General features: G+C 41.2%; 1 protein-coding gene and 1 long non-coding RNA gene across 2 annotated transcripts; one reads left to right on the forward strand and one right to left on the reverse strand.

Moving 5' to 3' along the window:
- Positions 1-11,741: 11,741 nt before the first annotated feature.
- LOC138974620 (protein starmaker-like) lies at positions 11,742-13,339 on the forward strand (the record flags this gene model as incomplete). Its single annotated transcript, XM_070347343.1, has 1 exon — positions 11,742-13,339. A coding segment is annotated over one exon (996 nt), but the record flags the coding sequence as incomplete, so codon positions are not given.
- Positions 13,340-15,367: 2,028 nt separating this feature from the next.
- On the reverse strand, positions 15,368-19,475 carry LOC138973381 (uncharacterized). The gene is made up of 3 exons (XR_011457999.1): positions 19,073-19,475; positions 17,547-17,678; positions 15,368-15,837 (listed from the first exon to the last, which is right to left on the reverse strand). It is a non-coding gene; the product is annotated as an uncharacterized lncRNA (long non-coding RNA).
- Positions 19,476-19,696: the final 221 nt, after the last annotated feature.

Here is a 19,696-nt window from a genome sequence, read left to right on the forward strand (position 1 = left end):
TTTTCCTTTTTTTTTTTTTTTTTTTTTTTTTTTTTTTTTGCTAGTCATAGTTATAGTAAAATAGTTTTGGGGCCATGTTTGAATCCAATTTTAAGGCTCAGATAGCCCCAGATTGCACCAAATTGCACCCTTGAAAAAAATTTTCCGGGGGGGGATGCCCCCGGACCCCCCTAGAAGTCTTGGCGCTTCGCGCCTGCGAAACTTGGCGCTATGCGCCTGCGAAACTTGGCGTTATGCGCCTGCGAAACTTGGCGCTACGCGCCTTCGAATTTTGTTTTCAGTATTTTTTTTTTCAGTTTTCATGCCTGTTGGAACAAGATGACGTGTCAGGCCAAAATAGAGGAAAAAGCGTGGGGAGGCAGGATGGGGTCATACTTCCTGTATTCTACATTCCAGAGACCTCGCTGTATTAGCTTATCCCCTTTCGCTATGGTGGACTATGACAAACTCAGTGCTAAAACTTACCTCCCTTCAACGGTTCCACCGCCTGAAATTGTCAGCGGTTAAGTTTTTCTTACCCACTCTATTTTTCACCGTCAAAACTTTAGTGATACCGTCTGTACCCTTCTTCCTCCATCACGTTGTAAATAGCTCAGTATTTCCCCCTATATATATATCAATATAATTATATTGCTATTCTGCTAGACACGTGGGGGAATTCGGGGGTTGTAGTTGGATAGGATTGCACTGCCCTATTCCGATTATCGGGCCATATTTCGCAGGAAGTTGCTGAATATCCTTTGCATATTTGCAATAACATTGACGCATGTTTCCGGTTTCTTCGACGTGTATGAAGTAGTCCAGGTTTGCTTTTGTGACTGGTCGACAGACGATGCAATTTGCACATTTTGTTTCTTACCGTACATGAAATACATTCCGTGTAAAATCCAGTACTTTAACAGGCAACACACGTTGCAAAATTCAAGTAGCTGCATTCTAGCAGACGGTCTTTCCAATGTTTAGTACAGAATCAGCAAACTCTTCTTTCCTGGTGCAACGTCAATTGTATGCAATGTTGACATGAAGTTACGGGTCTGAAACATTTAGCCGTTGACTTTCTTCCGAAACAATCCTTGTTAGCTTATCATCCACAGATTTACCACAGTCATCTGTTTCATACGCGAAATCACTATCCGCAGCAGAAGTCAGACTTTCAAACAATGTATAGAATAATACGTAAGCAAGCATGCTACGTGACGTCATATGACACCTGGAATATTGACGTAATGCCGAACATCCGGTTATTTCGTGTCTTCTCCGTGATACTTGTCCGTGGGTTTTTGAATGTTCGGGGATTTCCGTGGATATATGCGCAAAGGATATGCGCACTAAACCGTCGTCTGCAATAGGCAACATGGACTATTCTGGTAGTTGGTGCTGACAAAAACAAACAAGAATATTATGTCAGAATAGCAATATAAACGCTATTGTGTTTTCAGCATTGAAATAGGGTCCGATATTTAGACTCGAACAAGTCAGTATAAAGCGACTCGTCGACATTATACTTGTCTCGTCTAAATATCGGACCCTATTGCCACGCTGAAAACACAATAGCTGTTAATATCCCTTCTCATTTCATACTGTAAAAACTTTCACCGGATTTAACATCCATCAGCTTATTTCACATCATTTTCAATCGTAGCAAGGTCAGTCTGCATTTTGTTCTTTTTATTTTGCACCCTTTGGCTCCTATTACATTTTTCACTTTTTAATTCACAATGTCAGTGGTTTACTTTGTGTGTGTTTCCGATTGTTAGAATGTACAGACCTTTTACTCATCTAATCGCTTAAATATATACTCTTATTTATTTTTTATTACATGTACTTTATGACATGTAACTTGAATTTTTCCTTATCCACTAACTTCGACCAATGTTCATCGTATCCAATAAAACTCCACCTTATCTCTTCGTTACTTAACCGTACCCTTTGCACTCAAATCAAAATGTTAACAGGAAACTATTTACAAAGCACAAGTGGACGGGAGAGAGAGACGCAGATGGTTTATTCATTAGGCCATTACCCCTTATGAAGGGATGTGAACAAGAGAGAGAGAGAGAGAGAGAGAGAGAGAGAGAGAGAGAGAGAGAGAGAGAGAGAGAGAGAGAGAGAGAGAGAGAGATCAAATCAAATCAAATCAAATCAAATCAAATCAAATCAAATTTTATTTTACGAGGGTTGTGGCATAAGCAATATAAACGAGCTTCTTTTCAACCAGCCCTCGCCCAGAGAGGGACTATTCTAATCTTAGAGAGAGAGAGAGAGAGAGAGAGAGAGAGAGAGAGAGAGAGGGGGGGGGGGGAAGAGAGAGAGAGAGAAAGAGAGAGAGAGAGAAAGAGAGAGAGAGATAGAGAGAGATAGAGAGAGCAGCGAGTGATGGAGAGAGAAAGAGAAACCATGTGCCACAGTGTATGTGTTTATTTGTGTCTATCTGTATGTCTGCCTATCTGTGTCTCCGTCTGTATCTAAGTGTGTAAAACACGGTCGACTCATAAGATGAGGAGTTGGAAACCTCACACGGTTGATGTACTTCCCTGTGTCACAATAAACTGTTTCAACTCCTTCACCCCCACCCCCAAATCGACCTCTGCCCTCCCCACATGCCGGGCAAAGTCAATCAACAAACAGGAAAAGAACTTTGCCAATTTTTAAGATGGACTTTGGAAAAAAATTAAATCACAGGAAAAAGATTAAATTGTGTCACTGCATTGTAGTTGTTGGGACGCCTTTACAACATAGTAAGACACTGTCACTGCAGACACGAGGGTTGATATGGTTGTTTCGTATAAATCTGTGTCCATGACGATGTTACTTTTGTCGGTCGCTTAAGGCCGTCGTATGACTTCTGTGAGATTGTGCCTTGGGTTATAGTAACACCATTGCAGAATGGATATGTCACAGGCCTTGGTTGCGCTTTGCATTGTGGCTGGCTTCACTGAAGGTAAGTTCTTGTTTTTACATTTAGTCATCAGTATGTTACTAAATGTATTCCGACAGACTGAGAATCGAAAGGAAGGTGTTTGCGTGTGTGTGTGTGTGTGTGTGTGTGTGTGTGTGTGTGTGTGTGTGTGTGTGTGTGTGTGTGTGTGTGCGTGCGTGCGTGTGTGTGTGTGTGTGTGTGTGTGTGTGTGTTAAAATTGGTATGACGATTACATGTTTGTATAAAATATCAAAGGTTGCTACACACACACACACACACACACACACACACACACACACACACACACACACACACACACACACACACATACATACATATGTATATACGCACCCACACTCACGCACACAGTCATCCTTGAAAATCACAGGCGAGAAGAATAGTTTTGCGTGCAGCTGATATCATTGAAAGTGTAAAACAAACAACTCAAAAGAGAAATGGACAACACTTACAAATAACAGATGGTTAAAATGACATTGTATAAACTTCCTGCTATTGTGCCATATTGTATTTGTACATTTACATGTTCAAGCTAAGACGACAAGCCCATATAATGTGGTCATGGTGCAGAGTACCGGTACAGAGTACTAGACTTGTTGATCATACGATATTCTTTTAGTAGTATAAACTATTCTTCACGGTTCTTGTAAACTACACACAAAATCAACTATCTACCGCTTAGGAAACACACTATAGCGAATGATTCTGATCTTACTTTTTGGGAGATCTGGAGTGATTGTGCTGGAAACACTTCAACTAATCTCCTCCGCTAGAACAAATTGTGAATTCAATGCGTTTTCCGTCTCTCCAAGGGGTACAGACAGACACATTGTACTTTCAACTCCTAAACGTCAGTGTTACGAGTACAATCTTCCCCGTATAAACAGTTCTAATCGCTATCACAGATCTGTTGAAGCTTTCATATCGGACAAGAAAATCCAATTCGCCCTGGCACATACCAGTATGGTCAACATCCTGATTACTCCCTGTGCACAATTGGAATATTTGTTAAGAGTTAATTTTCTAATACCGCTAGCTTAACATTTCTTACAAGGCTCAAACATGTTCGTTTTCTTATTATTTTTCAGGACAAAATCTCGATCCTTGTTCTAACTTCACAGTCACAACCAGTGAGACAATCACCTTGGAGAAAATGTTCCAGCCGAACGATACGAACTCCAGGTGTAAATGCCACATCACATCAACACCTCCGCAAAGTTTCAAGTTTGCACCTTCTATTACCTTTTCGTCTTCAAAAAACGAAACACAGAAAAGTATTTTGAGAGTCTGGAGCACAGACACAGACAAAATGTTTGAAGCGGAGGCGAATGAAAATTCTAGTTTTGAAGAGCTAGAAAATACATTCAAAATAGTCATTGTCTTTAGCCAAGAAGATGCTCAGTTGGAAGTTAAACAGACTCTCGCCATTGATGGTAAGAAACAGTTGATCAGTTTCAGTAATGTCAGAGTCTCTGGTAATGTGTACTCTGTATGTGTTTTCTTTCCTTATTATTTAGTCATTATTTTGAGAAGCGTTAGATTCCTGTTCTTATTTTGATGAAGACCCCTGTGTTCTTTGCTGTGTTTTCTTAAATGAAATCTTTCCTCACACTGTGTTTTGTGAGGCTGATAAGTTGTAAGTAATATGGAACACTCTTTTTTACTTTGGTATCATCAGTGGAGATTTGACTCAGACATGTTAGTCACAACCCGAAAGCGAAAGAAAATGGGTATACCATTTGTCACAGGAAACAAGACATTTGTGTTTTGGTTTGCTATATCTATGGCTGTTTATATAAAAACAAAAAACAAAAAACAAACACTTGAACTGCTAGAAAGGGAAATCATCTCCCTGCAGCATAAAATAAACAGCTTGAATTTCTGATATAAAAAGTGGTCAATCAGTAGATGACCCCAACAACCCCCCCCCCCCCCCCCCCCAATACATATCGAGAACTGTATCTTCCATCCCTTTGCTTCTTCTGTTTCAGCTGACCATACGTTCACACTTTCTTGTGGAGAAGGCGGAAGTCCCCATGACCGTAAGTGATGTGTTTCTCTCTGGCATAAAAATGATTATTTCAATCAAATCTTGCTTAAAGATACATATTTCTCCCCGTGTAGGTTATCTTGTAAATTAATTAGATTCGTCAGGCTTTTACTTTAAGGTAGATATATCTTTTGACTTGATCACAAACATCGGCAGCCACGCTGCTTCGTGAGAGAAATGATACGTGTTTGTTAAAGTAATCTTGCAATTTGACAAATTGCCGTGTACGAAAAAAATGATTCTTTCAATCAAACCTTGTACATAATTTCTCCCCGTGTAGGCCATCTTGTAAATTAATTAGATCCGTCAGGCTTTTACTTTAGGGTAGATAATTATATCCTTTGACTTGAACACAAACATCGGCAGCCACGCTGCTTCGTGAGAGAAATGATACATGTTTGTTGAAGTAATCTCGCAATTTGACAAGAAGTGATTTACACAAATATTTTAGCAAACAGTTTTTACTCTGCACGAGAAGCAGCCAGGCTGTTACAGTTTCGTCTGTGTCAGCGTAAAAACAATAGTCTCACTCACCCCATATGAAACCTTGTAAATCCGCGTTGGTGCACACAACGGTATGTACAACTTGTAATGCTGTTGGACACTTTGAGAAACATAGGAAGTAGTTTCAGCTGCCATAGAAAGGGGATCTTTGTGGTGAAACATTATTCATATTTGCCTTCGTTCTTATGCTCGCTTTTCTTGCCCCGCCTCCAGTTCAACCCACATGTCTGTATGTGTATGTAAGCGTGTATGTGTTTGTTTGTTTTTTTGTTGTTGGAGGGGGGGGGGGGTGCGTGTGTGTGTGTGTCTGTCTCTGTCTCTTTCTCTATTGTTTCTGCCTGCCTGTCTGTCCGTCTCTCTCTCTCTTCTTCTCTCTCTCTCTCTCTTTCTCTATTGTTTATGCCTGCCTGTCTGTCCGTCTCTCTCTCTCTTCTTCTCTCTCTCTCTTTCTCTATTGTTTATGCCTGCCTGTCTGTCCGTCTCTCTCTCTCTCTCTCTCTGTCTCTCTCTCTTCTTCTTCTTCTTCTCTCTCGCTCTATTCATCTCTCTCTCTTCATCTCTGTATCTCTCTATTTATCTCTCTATTCCACCTCTCTCTCTCTCTCTTCCTCTCTCTTCATCTCTCTCTCTCTCTCTCTCTCTTCGTCTCTCTTCCGCTCTCTTCCACCCTCTCTCTCTCTCTCCTTCTCTCCCTGTCTCTCTCTCTCATTGTCTCTCACTCTCTCTCTCTCTCTCTCTCTCTCTGTCTCTCTCTCTCTCTGTCTCTCTCTCTGTCTCTCTCTCTCTCTCTCTCTCTCTCTCTCTCTCTCTCTCTCTCTCTCTCTCTCTCTCTCTCTCTCTCTCGGTCTCTTTCAACGAAACAGATAGTTTGTTCGTTCTCTAACTTCTTCTCCTCAGTAGGCTGTTTGTAGTTGCTGTAGTTGCGTCTGTTTCTCCATTATCTACAGTGACAGACAACGACAAGGAGATATCAGTCACGGCTGTCCTGACAGCGATACTTCTCTTCGGCATGGTCGTGGCTGTTGTCATATCAGTTCTTCTCTTCAGGTGAGTGTGTGTGTTTGTGTGTGTGTGTGTGTGTGTGTGTGTGTGTGTGTGTGTGTGTGTGTGTGTGTGTGTGTGTATGTGTGTGTGTGTGTGTGTTTGCAAACATGTCATTATCTGTCTGGCTATTTCTTTGTGTGCATGTGCAGCAGTGATGAATTTGTGCAACATTATCATGCATTTATGTACGTGCAAATGAAACCACCAACGCAATTATTCATGTTTTTATTACTTAGTTAGTGGAAGAATTTTTTGTAATGCATGTTTGATGGTGTATGCTTTTAATTACGCGTTGTTGACTATGAATGTAGATGTAAATGCTTGTAAAACTGTGTTTTAATTTTAAATGTTTCAAGCGCAAAGAGCATAATTGTAAAGTTATGATGTTGCGCTATATAAATGCTCATTTATTATTATTATTATTATTATTATTAAACAATATATTGCACTACAAATAACTAAAAAGCGAAAGAAAGAGGCAGACCCACTGTAAAGGGTAAACATATTATTTTCAAGACAAGTATGTCGTTGACGAGTCATCAAGAGAGATGTAACTATACTTCCCTGCCTGGGGGAAACGAAGGAAATACAGTATTTGTGACCCTCCACAACGGAATGAGTCGCATGTCACCTTTGCATGATTTTCATATTTTTACATTTTCCTAAAATAGTTGTTTATGCTCTATCCAGTGGTGAAAACCGTTTTAGAAAAGAGCAAAAACTGTTTGAGTTATAAGCATATGACTAAGGTGACCCTCACACTGTTACCAGACACTCCCCTGACTTATATTAAGCCTAGCGCAGAACCGCGCGAGGTGACATGCGACTCATTTCGTGGTGGAGGGTCACATTTCCTGTTGTTTTAGCGACAATAGTTGGCTCACGATGACTTTCTTTGTATAGCATGTACGTTGAGGCCTAAACCGTCAAAATGACTTGAAACCAACATTTTATAGGCAAGGATGTATAGTGTAATAGCTAGGTATGTATTACGGACAAACATACACGGAGAAAAGAAAGGTGCCAATGTGTTTTATTCCGGAACCACATATATACATGGAAAACTTCTGCTAGAAAATATATTAGTCCGTATTACCAATGAAGACATGGAACCACGACAGAGCCTCGGTACCGTACTTACAAATAAAGGGAAACATAGAGCTATTATAGAATTGTGTGTTAAATCCATAATAGTATGAGCTGCTTATTTGAAAGCCATATTGAAGGCATACCTTCTTAGGTCCTCGTGTATGCGAATCAAATTACAATTCTTGTTTCGTCCGTAGAAAGCGAAGTGCGTCGGCATCATCGAACCATGATACCGTCAGCCAATCAGCTCCTGCCACGTCATCCGACGAGAGAGGGCGTGCTGCTAATCAATATATCGCCATGACAGCACAGGAAGGGGTGTACGCTATAGCGGGTGCTGCCTCTCCCTATGAACTTGCTGGACCGGTAGGACAATCACACATTCTGTGTGTGTGTGTGTGTGTGTGTGTGTGTGTGTGTGTGTGTGTGTGTGTGTGTGTGTGTGTGTGTGCGTGCGTGTGTGTGTGCGTATGTGTATGTGCGTGTATGTGTGTGTGTGTGTGTGTGTGTGCGTGTATGTTTGTGTGTGTGTGCGTGTATGTTTGTGTGTGTGTGTGTATGTGCGTGTGTGCGTGTGTGTGTGTGTGTGTGTGTGTGTTGGGGGACGGTGGTTGAGAAAAGAACGGGAGGGGGTAGGGCAAGACTGTTTTGATGGTGGATTGGAAAAGATGTTGCTGGTGACTTTTCGATTTGTATCCAGAAACATGCTCATAGTTGTCAATTACGTTGTCTTCTGTTTCAGTCTGCTTTTACTCCATGAAAAACAAGAAATTCCTCTGATAGGAAAAACACCCCCGTTGGTCAAAGGGAAATAACCATTCTCACTGCCACCAACTGAGAAGGTTATTTCCCTTTGACCAACGGGGGTGTCCGTCTATAAGTCGTTGTATAATTTTAATCCACCAATAACTCCCTAACCGTGTGTTTGACTGGTCCCAATTTTTGTAAGGACCGTCTCAGGAATGTATAGAACCTGTTCACCAAGTTTGGTGACGATCGGTCCGTTCATTCTTGAGATCTACTTGCGAACACAAACACACAAATACTGCCACAAACACACAAACACATCGAGTGAAACCTATACACACCCCTATACCGGGGGTGTAAAGACACGTTGAAAGTATAGATTACGCCCACAGATTTATTTTAAGTATTTGGAGAACGAAATTTGTCTGGGTGACTTCAACATATCAGCAGTAGAACATTAATCGTCAGGTCACCGCCAGGCTGTGCATGTATCGGTATCGTATATCTTTAATCAAACTCTTTCTGGTTTTTCAACAGGGCAGTCCAATATCCGTCTATTCAACCGCTCAGTCCACTCAGAGTGACCAGTACGTCACCCTTGACGACTCGCGACACCTGCAGCGATTGGCTAGTGTCCGCCATGGCAGAATCAGCGCCATCTACGATCATACGGAAGGGACAGAACTCTACCACAGTCTGCAGAGAAACCCCACTATAAGGACCCTCCCTGACAATATTTATTCACACTGTTCGTCTCCCAATGTGTCTACTGCCAATAAGTAATGTTGATACGAAGGACGGGCGCATAGGCGTGGTGTTAAGACGTCGGCCTCCTAATCGGTCGCTGCCGCCTGGTGGGTTAAGAGTGGAGATTTGTCCGATCTCCCAGGTCAACTTATGTGCAGACCTGCTAGTGACTTAACCCCCTTCGTGTGTACACGCAAGCACAAGACCAAGTGCGCACGGAAAAGATTCTGTAATCCATGTCAGAGTTCGGTGGGTTATGGAAACACGAAACTACCCAGCGTGACTCCCCCGAAATCGGCGTATGCTGCCTGAATGGGGTAAAAACAGTCATACACGTAAACATCCACTCGTGCTAAAAAATGAGTGAATGTGGGAGTCTAAGCCCACACAAAAAAAGAAGAAGAAGGTATCAAGGGAAGCGTTCATGTCGTCATTCCTTGATGATAACTGTTTTATAAACAGTCATTTGTGTTTGACAAATATTTGAAGGTATCACTTCAACGTTTGGGATTATTATTATTTTTGCGTTTTAGAACGATGAATTACAAGATGTCTATTCATAAACATTCCTTTCTGAATGTATTACAGAATGAAAGAGTGTGTGTAAAGTGTAATAATGACGATATTGGTGATGAATTTCCTTGCGTGTTTAATTTCAGTTTGTTTAGTGAACTGAGAAAAAAATGTATTTCGTTTTAGTATCGCAATAATACTAATGTCATTAAATTCCAACGTTTGTTGTCCACAACAAAGCCTAATTCCCTTCATAAAATGTATTTGAAAATAATTCTAAATTGGTGCTTATATTTTAAAATGCATATAGTCATAACCCGTGAATTTCTATTTTTGAAATTATTTGGGGGTTTTTCCGCATTGGAATGAGCTTATGTATATATATTTGTTGTTGTTGATGTTATATGTTAAATAGTTTGCATTTCTTTCTTTTTACATTTAGTCAAGTTTGTAGAGCGATTCAGACCAAACTACTGGACCGATCTTTATGAAATTTGACATGAGAGTTCCCGGGAATGATATCCCCGGATTTTGTTTTCATTTTTTCGATAAATACTTCTGATGACGTCATATCCGGCTTGTTGTAAAAGTTGAGGCGGCACTGTCACACCCTCATTTTTCAATCAAATAGATTGAAATTTTTGTAAAGCAATCTTCGACAAAGGCCGGACTTCGGTATTGAATTTCAGCTTGGTGGTTTAAAAATTAATGAATGACTTAAGTCATTAAAAATCTGAAAATTGTTATAATTTTTTTATATAAAACGATCCAAATGTACGTTCATCTTATTCTACATCATTTCCTGATTCCAAAAACATATAAATATGTTATATTTGGATTAAAAACAAGCTCTGAAAATTAAAAATATAAAAATTATGATTAAAATAACATTTCCAAAATCGATTTAAAAACAATTTCATCTTATTTCTTGTCGGTTCCTGATATATATACACACCACACACCACCCTCTCACACACATACATCACACACCCACCACACACACACACACCAAACTCACACACACACACACATCACACACACACACACCCAACAAACTCACACATACATCACACACACACATCACACACACATTCACACCACACCCACACACACACACACACACACACACACACACACACACACACACACACACACACAAACAATCGATTGAAATGAAGTTAAACAAAGCTTCTATCCCTTCTATTCAGGATAAAAGCTGCTCAGCATTACGTGTGGCTGTTGTCATGCAGTCTTGCGTTGTTATGTTTTCAACCCTGTGTGTGTGTGTGTGTGTGTGTGTCTGTGTCTGTGTCTGTGTGTGTGTGTGTGTGTGTGTGTGTGTGTGTGTGCGTGTGTGTGCGTGTGTGTGTGTGTGTGTGTGTGTGTGTGTGCATGCACATGTGTGTACGTGTGAGCGTGTATTTGTTTAATCGCCGCAACCACTTTTATTATATAAAACCATCCCTACATTTGAAGATTTTTTGAAAAAACAATCATGATTGTGCAGAATTGGATTTTAATGAATTTAATTTCTTAATTGTTAGCCTTTTCTGTTTATCACTCAATATTCGAAAACATGCCATCTATATATATATACGACTAGTGTCTGTCTGTCTGTCTGTCTGTCTGTCTGTCTGTCTGTCTGTCTGTTCGCGATGCACGGCCAAAGTTCTCGGTGGATCTTTTTCAAATTTGGACACCGTATTCAGCTACACCCCGGACACAACCTCATCGATGAGATATTTCAACACGTGCTCTCAGCGCGCAGCGCTGTGCGCGCTGAACCGATTTATTTTGGTTTTTTTTTTGATGTTGTCGGGATCCACTACCAGTAACTCTTCCTTATCTTCTCCAGTGTTTTCAGCCGCGATTATCTCCCTTCCTCCGTGTGGCGTCAATCCATATTCCCGTTATTACGTTACTATTTTTAGAAGGTCACTGCACGTTACTATTTTTAGAAGGTCTCCAGTGTTTTGCGCGTTTATCTCCTTTCCTTCGTGCGCCGGCGTACACCCAGCAGATCCGGGTCCCAGGCGCAGCCTGGTATTCGGCTCTACTTCTTCCCGGCGAAGCCGGTACCCGGCGAAGCGGGTAATCTTCTAGTTTAATATACTTGTCTGCTCCTTTGCAGCTGTAAAACGATCTGCCCAAAAACCCGACTCCAAAGACAGCGGCACGTTCCTATCAGCTGAGAAACGTTCTGCCCAAAAACCCGACTCCAAAGACAGCGGCACGTTCCTATCAGGTGAAAAACGTTCTGCCCAAAAACCCGATTCCAAAGACAGCTGCACATTCCTATCAGGTGAAAAACGTTTTGCCCAAAAACCCGATTCCAAAGACAGCGGCACGTTCCAATCAGCTGAAAAACGTTCTGCCCAAAAACCCGACTCCAAAGACAGCGGCACGTTCCTATCAGCTGAAAAACGTTCAGCCCAAAAACCCGACTCCAAAGACAGCGGCACGTTCCTATCAGCTGAAAAACGTTCAGCCCAAAAACCCGACTCCAAAGACAGCGGCACGTTCCTATCAGCTGAAAAACGTTCTGCCCAAAAACCCGACTCCAAAGACAGCGGCACGTTCCTATCAGCTGAGAAACGTTCTGCCCAAAAACCCGACTCCAAAGACAGCGGCACGTTCCTATCAGCTGAAAAACGTTCTGCCCAAAAACCCGACTCCAAAGACAGCGGCACGTTCCTATCAGCTGAGAAACGTTCTGCCCAAAAACCCGACTCCAAAGACACCGGCACGTTCCTATCAGGTGAAAAACGTTCAGCCCAAAAACCCGATTCCAAAGACAGCGGCACGTTCCAATCAGCTGAAAAACGTTCTGCCCAAAAACCCGATTCCAAAGACAGCGGCACGTTCCTATCAGCTGAAAAACGTAGGGATCCAGTAGTTGGAAAACGTAGAGATCCAGTAGTTGGAAAACGTAGAGATCCAGTAGTTGGAAAACGTAGGGATCCAGTAGTTGGAAAACGTAGGGATCCGGTAGTTGGAAAACGTAGGGATTCGGTAGTTGGAAAACGTAGATATCCAGTTGTTGGAAAACGTAGGGATCCGGTAGTTGGAAAACGTAGGGATCCGGTAGTTGGAAAACGTAGTTAGAAAACGTAGAGATCCAGTTGTTGGAAAACGTAGGGATCCGGTAGTTGGAAAACGTAGAGATCCAGTCGTTGGAAAACGTTCTGCCTGAAGACCCGGTTACCCAGACGGCAGGTTCCCATCGTGAGGAAACAAAGCACCTCCTCGGGTCCGCTTCTTCGGAACAAAAACCCTGCTGATTTTGATGATGCTGACCAATGCTTTGTCGTAATGGATAACGAATATTGTTTTTGATCGCTTCCCTTTCAGTAACTTTTTAGTGTACTTGCTTTCGTTCTTCGTGCAATTGTACAGCCAGAAAAGCTTTTTTTTTCTCTTTCATTCTATCTATATCTCGCCAAACCTGTTTTCATTATTTTAGAACTGCATTATGTATTAACTATACTGTTCGGTAGACCTGGAAATAAAATACTTGCGGGATATTTGCTATGGGCACTGTTTTCTTCTGTTGATTGCCTGTTCCAACACAAACAATTACACACATTCGAACACACCCACACGCTTGCAACATTCCCCCACGCACAAATGCAAGTGTCTACACAAGCACTTACACACTTTTGCACTTACACACACTCACAGGGACACACAAACATACACAAACACACACACACACACACACACACTCACAAACACACACAAACATACACAAACACACGTGAACGCACACGAACACATACGCACGCATGCAGCTATTGTCACACATACACGCACACCCAAACACACACACACACACACACACACACACACACACATACACACACACACACACACACACCTTGTGTTGGAAAACAAATCTGATATTAGTAGAAGCAAGCAATTGTGGCGTCGAAGTGAAAGTTAATTTCCCATTGAATTCCTTTTACAATATCTTCTTCTGCACACACACACACACACACACACACACACACACACACACACACACACACACACACACACACACACACACACACACACACACACACAAACATATCTGTTATGCATAAAACAAAGAAAATATAAACAGTCGTTGTGTAAACTAAGAATAAGTGCCCACGACCTGAAAATTGAAACTGGTAGATACAGCAATACACCTAGGGAAAATAGATTATGTGAAACATGTGGAGTAATAGAAGATGAAATACATTTTCTAGATAACTGCATGGAAAACAATCAATTACGAAACTCTTTCATGAGTGAAATTAATCGACCTATATATATTCATATGATGTACCAAGTCAACTTTTGCAAGTAGACAATGTACAAACTAAATTGTGAGGATTTGTACATAATTGCTTCCAAAAAAAGAAACAATGAAATCATTTGGTTATTTATCTTCCCGTGTCTTATAAACACTACGTTTCATGACAATAAAGTTTATTCGTATTCACACACACACACACACACACACGCACACAGACACACACACACAGACACACACACACATATACACACACAGACACACACACGAACACACACAAACACACATGCACGCATTCAGCAATTTTCACACACACACAAACACACACACACACACACACACACACACACACACACACACACACACACACACTTTATTTTTGGTAACCCATCTCTTATCAGTGGAAGCAGGCAATTGTGGTGTCAAAGTGAAAGTTGAACTCCTATTGAATTCCTTTTACAATATCTTCTTCTGCTTCTAATTCGTTCATGGGTTTAAACTCCCATGTTCACTTATATTGTCTGCACGAGTGAAGTTTTGGGGGGACCATGCTGGGTATTGTCCTGTTTCTATAACCAACCGAACTCTGACATGGATTACAGGATCTTTTCACTTGGTCTTGTGCTTGCGGGTACACACGGAGGGGGAAAGGGCACTAGCAGCTAGGTCTGCACATAAGTTGACCTGCGAGATTGGAAAAATCTCCTCCTTCAACCCACCAGGTGGCCGCAGCCGGGATTGGAACTCACGACCTTCCGATAAAGATGCCGATGTCTTATCCACAACGTCACTGCGCCCGTCCTTTTCCAATATAACTCCAAAGTGCAGGATTTTGAAAGAAAAGGCACCACGTATCTATTCAGTGTCCGCTCGATATTGGGCAGTTTTCTTTCCAAAACACTCATGTCGTAAGCCAATATCCACAGCCGCATTCCAAATGACAGATGCGCATGCGTAGCTGAATTATCATGAGTTATCTCATGACTTGCTCATGTGTCTCTGTTGGCTAAAATAGGTGAGCCAGAGGCTCGGCAATACCTAAACATTGACCCTCAGGAACATATCTCAGCTATCCAGGACTCAGAGGTATAACCTATTTAATATATTGCGAAAAGTGCTAACGTAAATTCAACAATGCTTCTGCCGTCATTCATGTTACATAATCATCCCAAAATGCAATGCGATAATGCATAAGCGTGTCATTCGAGATATATCTCAACGTCAAGAAATTTGACCAGCTAAATAACACAAGGTAATTGCACATAAAGCACACACACACAAAACCGGTTTGATCCATGTTGGCCAGTTCTACCCTCAAGAAGCTGGCCATATCCCGTTTAGTGACTGCTGGGATTTTGTGTCTGGTTTCCAGTTGTCAAACGTAAATCTGGTAGTATGAAATACTGTGTGTTGTTAGTTAGTTCAGGGTCTAATGAAACTAGTTATCACCGGAAACTGTGTATTCTTCATTGTTTTATTCGGACATTATGAATTCTCTATTATCCTATTACTTATTCGGAAATTGTAAATTCTCTATTGTTTTAGGTTTTTGTGTGTGTTCTTTTAGATCACCACTGTAAGCTACCACAAACTGTATCACATGTTAAAGACAATTTCTGCCACATCCTCGTTATCGTATGAAAAAGTTGGATGGGACGTTGGATTCGGAACTTATTTTTTCTCTTTTTTTCGAAAATTTCTCTTTCTCTGATGTTTTCTTGTTCATTCATATCATCACTGTTAGCTAGCACAGACTGTGTCCTTTTTTGACGACAATTTCTGCCACATCCTCGTAGTCGTGTGCTAGAGCTTCAGACGTTGTGGATTGGGCGTTACGTAGATTAGCCGTATCCATGTAAAGCAGGTTTTGATAATTTTGCGGTGGCCAGGTTTCTGGGGGAGCTGGCTGGTCGTACGTCTGTTTCCCTGGAGACACAAGATGTGATTTGGTGTTAGTGTCAGAGTATGAAAGATAATGGTGGAAGGAATTCAGTTATGGAATTCACTCCCCTTTCAATTACGTCACTCTCCATTCATTTCATCTTTTAAGTCGAGAACAAGGATTGTCTCAGAAGAAACGACTAAATGTTTCAGACAGTAACTTCATTTCAACATTGCACTATACAATGGACGTTCTATGTGACAGGAGAGTTTGCTGATTTTGTGTTAAACATTGGAGAGATCGTCTGCTAGAATCAGAGATAGGTCGCTTCAGATCGCAGCGTCTGGAAATTTGCAAGGTTTGTTGCCTGTTAAAGAACTGGATTTTACACGTAATGTATGTCATTTACATTGAGCAACAACAAAAACACACACAAAGCAAATAAATGGCATCGTCTGTCGACTTGTCACATAAACAAACCTGGCGAGGTATGCGTGTACTTTATACACGTGGAAGAAACCGGAACCATGCGTCTTTGTTATTGCCAATAATGGATATTTGCAAAATTGGCCGACTTCCGTAGCATTATGCTTTGATGATCGGAAAAGGGATGTGTGAGACCATCCAATCACAGCCCCCGAATTCCCCCACGTGTCCATCAGAATAGCTATATTGTGCTATGTTGTATGATATTGTGTAATGCTATATTGGTCTGCACACGGGTTTTGCTGTTTTTTTGTTCTGTTTTTACATTTAGTCAAGTTTTGACAATATGTTTTAACATTGAGGGGGAATCGAGACGAGGGTCGTGGTGTATGTGTGTGTGTGTGTGTGTGTGTGTGTGTGTGTGTGTGTGTGTGTGTGTGTAGATCAGTTCCGAGAAAACTTTTAGACCGATCTTTATGAAGTTTCACATGAGAGTTCCTGGGTATGATATCCCCAGACCATTTTTTCTTTTTCCCGATAAATGTCTTCGATGACGTCATATCCGGCATTTAGTGAAACTTGAGGCGGCACTGTCACGCCTTCATTTGTTAACCAAATTGGTTGACATTTAGGTCAAGTAATCTTCGATAAAGCCCGGAATTTAGTATTGCATTTCAACGTGGAGGCTTAAAAATTAATTAATGATTTTGCTAATTAAAGTCGTCATTAAAATGTAATTGTAGCAAACAGATTCAAAATTGATTGCATCGTATTCTTTATCACATTCGGAATCTAAAAATATATACATATGTTATGTTTACTCTTAAAATGTGATCACAATTAACAAAAATAGTTTAAAAAGTGCTACGATTAAAATGTACAAAAACGATCCGAAAATGATTTCATCTTATTTTTTTATCATTTCCTGATTTCAAAAACATATAGATATAATATGTTTTATTCAAAACAAGCTCAGAAAGTTAAAAAGAATGCAAAAAAAGCGCGCTTTCCTGCTTACCGCAGTACGCTATTGTACTATTCTGCCTCGTCAAGATTACTTCGTGTTGCACGGGAAAACTGCCGCGGGGATTGACGAAGCAATATTGTCTCGGTTAAAAAAAAATGCAGTGCGTTCAGTTTCATTCTGTGATTTCAACAGCTTGACTAAAATTAATGTGGTAATTTCGCCTTACGCGACTTGTTTGTAATTTACTGTGTTGAGCCGTGATGTCCGTCGCGATATAACCTTGAATGGTTGGAAACGACGTTAAACACCAAATACAGTGAGCCGTGATGTAATCTATTACATAGTTTTCTCTAAACTTACCGCCACGTTTACAGGACACGCACACGAGGGAAGCGACGACAATCGTGAATAAGATGACACAGGAAATAAAAATGAGCACATTTGTAGTCTCTGATATTTCATGGGTCAGGCCTTTACCAGGACTTGTATCACCTGTAACAATACAAGCAGTAAGTATTAGGTCAAGGAGTTGAATACGGCGTTAACCGTTTTCGAAGCAGCAAAACCAACAGACATTTAACGCATTAACGTGCAGGCACGCGCGCATGCAAACAGATACACACACGTATTCGCGCGCGCATACACAGACACTGACAAACACACACACACAGTCACACGCTTGCATGCGCACATGTGCATGCACACACGCCCACACACCCGCGCGCGCGCGCATAAAAACGCACACGCGCACACACACACACACACACACACACACACACACACACACACACACACACATGCACACACACAAGCACGCACGCACGAACTAACTCACACTCATTAATCTACACATACACACACATACACACACACACACATACACGCACGCACATACACACACACACACACATACACACACACACATACACTCACACACACACCACACACACACCCACACATATACACGCACGCACACACACACACACACACACACACACACACACACAAGCACGCACGCACGCACGCATAACAATCTACACACAAGGACAGACAATTTTTTTTCATTTTAATTTCAGTTCATTTCCTGTAGTATCAACGAGAAGAATCGCGCTACCCAGCTGTGTGCATGTTTATTTGTAATCAGCCGCCTGCACTTATGGCAAAATGACCAAGGCCTTGTACGTGCCAATGATATTAAATGGGTGGCAATAATCCAAATAAGAAAACTTGTTGCCAAGATCGCAGAAAGCAAAATCGAAAAAATATTTTTTTGTCAGATATTTAGTTTTCTAGTGGCTAGCGCGAGACACGCGAATTTGATTTAAAACTACGGGAAATAATTCAAATAACAGTTCAAAACTTACATCCTGACCGGAAGAAAACTCAGGTTCCTTTCAATTCCCGAGTTACAAACGAAAAGGCGTACATGATGATTATTTGACTTATTTGACAAATTTGCAGTCGTGTTTTGACGGATCAGAAAACAATACCAACACTGCTACGGTTTGAGACAAATCCCTGGGCTATGTGTGTGTGTGTGTGTGTGTGTGTGTGTGTTTGTGTGTGTGTGTGTGTGTCTGTTTGTGTGGATGTGTGTCGATGTGTGTGTGTGTGTGTGTGTGCGTGTGTGTGTCGGTGTGTGTGTGTGTGTCGGTGTGTGTGTCTGTGTCTGTGTCGGTGTGTGTCTGTGTCTGTATCTGCGTGTCTGGGTCTGTGTGCGTGCGTGCGAGCGTGCGTGTGTGTGTGTAGGTGTGTGTGCGTGCGTGTCTGTATATGTGTGTCTGTTTCAATGTGTCTGCACGGGTGTTCCCTGGAAACACAACCATGCGGGTACTCGGGCTTTGATAAAAAATATAAATACAATGACAATAGTACATAATACTCACAAGTAGTCAGAATCGGCAAAAGAATCCAGAAGAATGCCAGGCTACAGGCAGAAAAGCACAACATCATGTTGAAGTACTGGACACAATGCGAGCGACGAAAGAAAAGTTTCCAGCTAGTTTCAATCGGTGTGACAATCATACTGTATGCATTGTATGACTTGTCAGCATGTGTACAGTAACATATGTCCAGGGAAGTATAGTCACTTGCCTTACTATTTGAACACACAAAGTAAATTATATGATTTATGATTTATGTCCGCATGAAACTTAAGACAATGACATGAGAAAAAGGTCAACATCATTAAGGATCATCCGTTGCCTAATTGCTGTGGAAACAATGAGACATTAGCACAAGAAAATTCAATACTGTCTCTCTGATATTGTTTAAATTTTGAATACAAACTTTTCACATTTCAAATGCGTTCCTTGCCCTTTCAGAATCTCTGGAGAAATTATACTCTTTTTTGTTTTAGTCTTCTTCTCCCACGAGAAGGATTGTGCCTTAAAGACAAACGACACCGATTGAACAAATTATGACGTCTCTTCTTGACCCCTTCTTCCAAAGTAAAACCTTTGATTTCAAAAGCGAGACAAAGTTTGATAATATATGTCATAATGCGAATA

Source organism: Littorina saxatilis, linkage group LG8, assembly GCF_037325665.1.
Source record: "Littorina saxatilis isolate snail1 linkage group LG8, US_GU_Lsax_2.0, whole genome shotgun sequence".
NCBI classification, from domain to species: Eukaryota; Metazoa; Mollusca; class Gastropoda; order Littorinimorpha; family Littorinidae; genus Littorina; species Littorina saxatilis.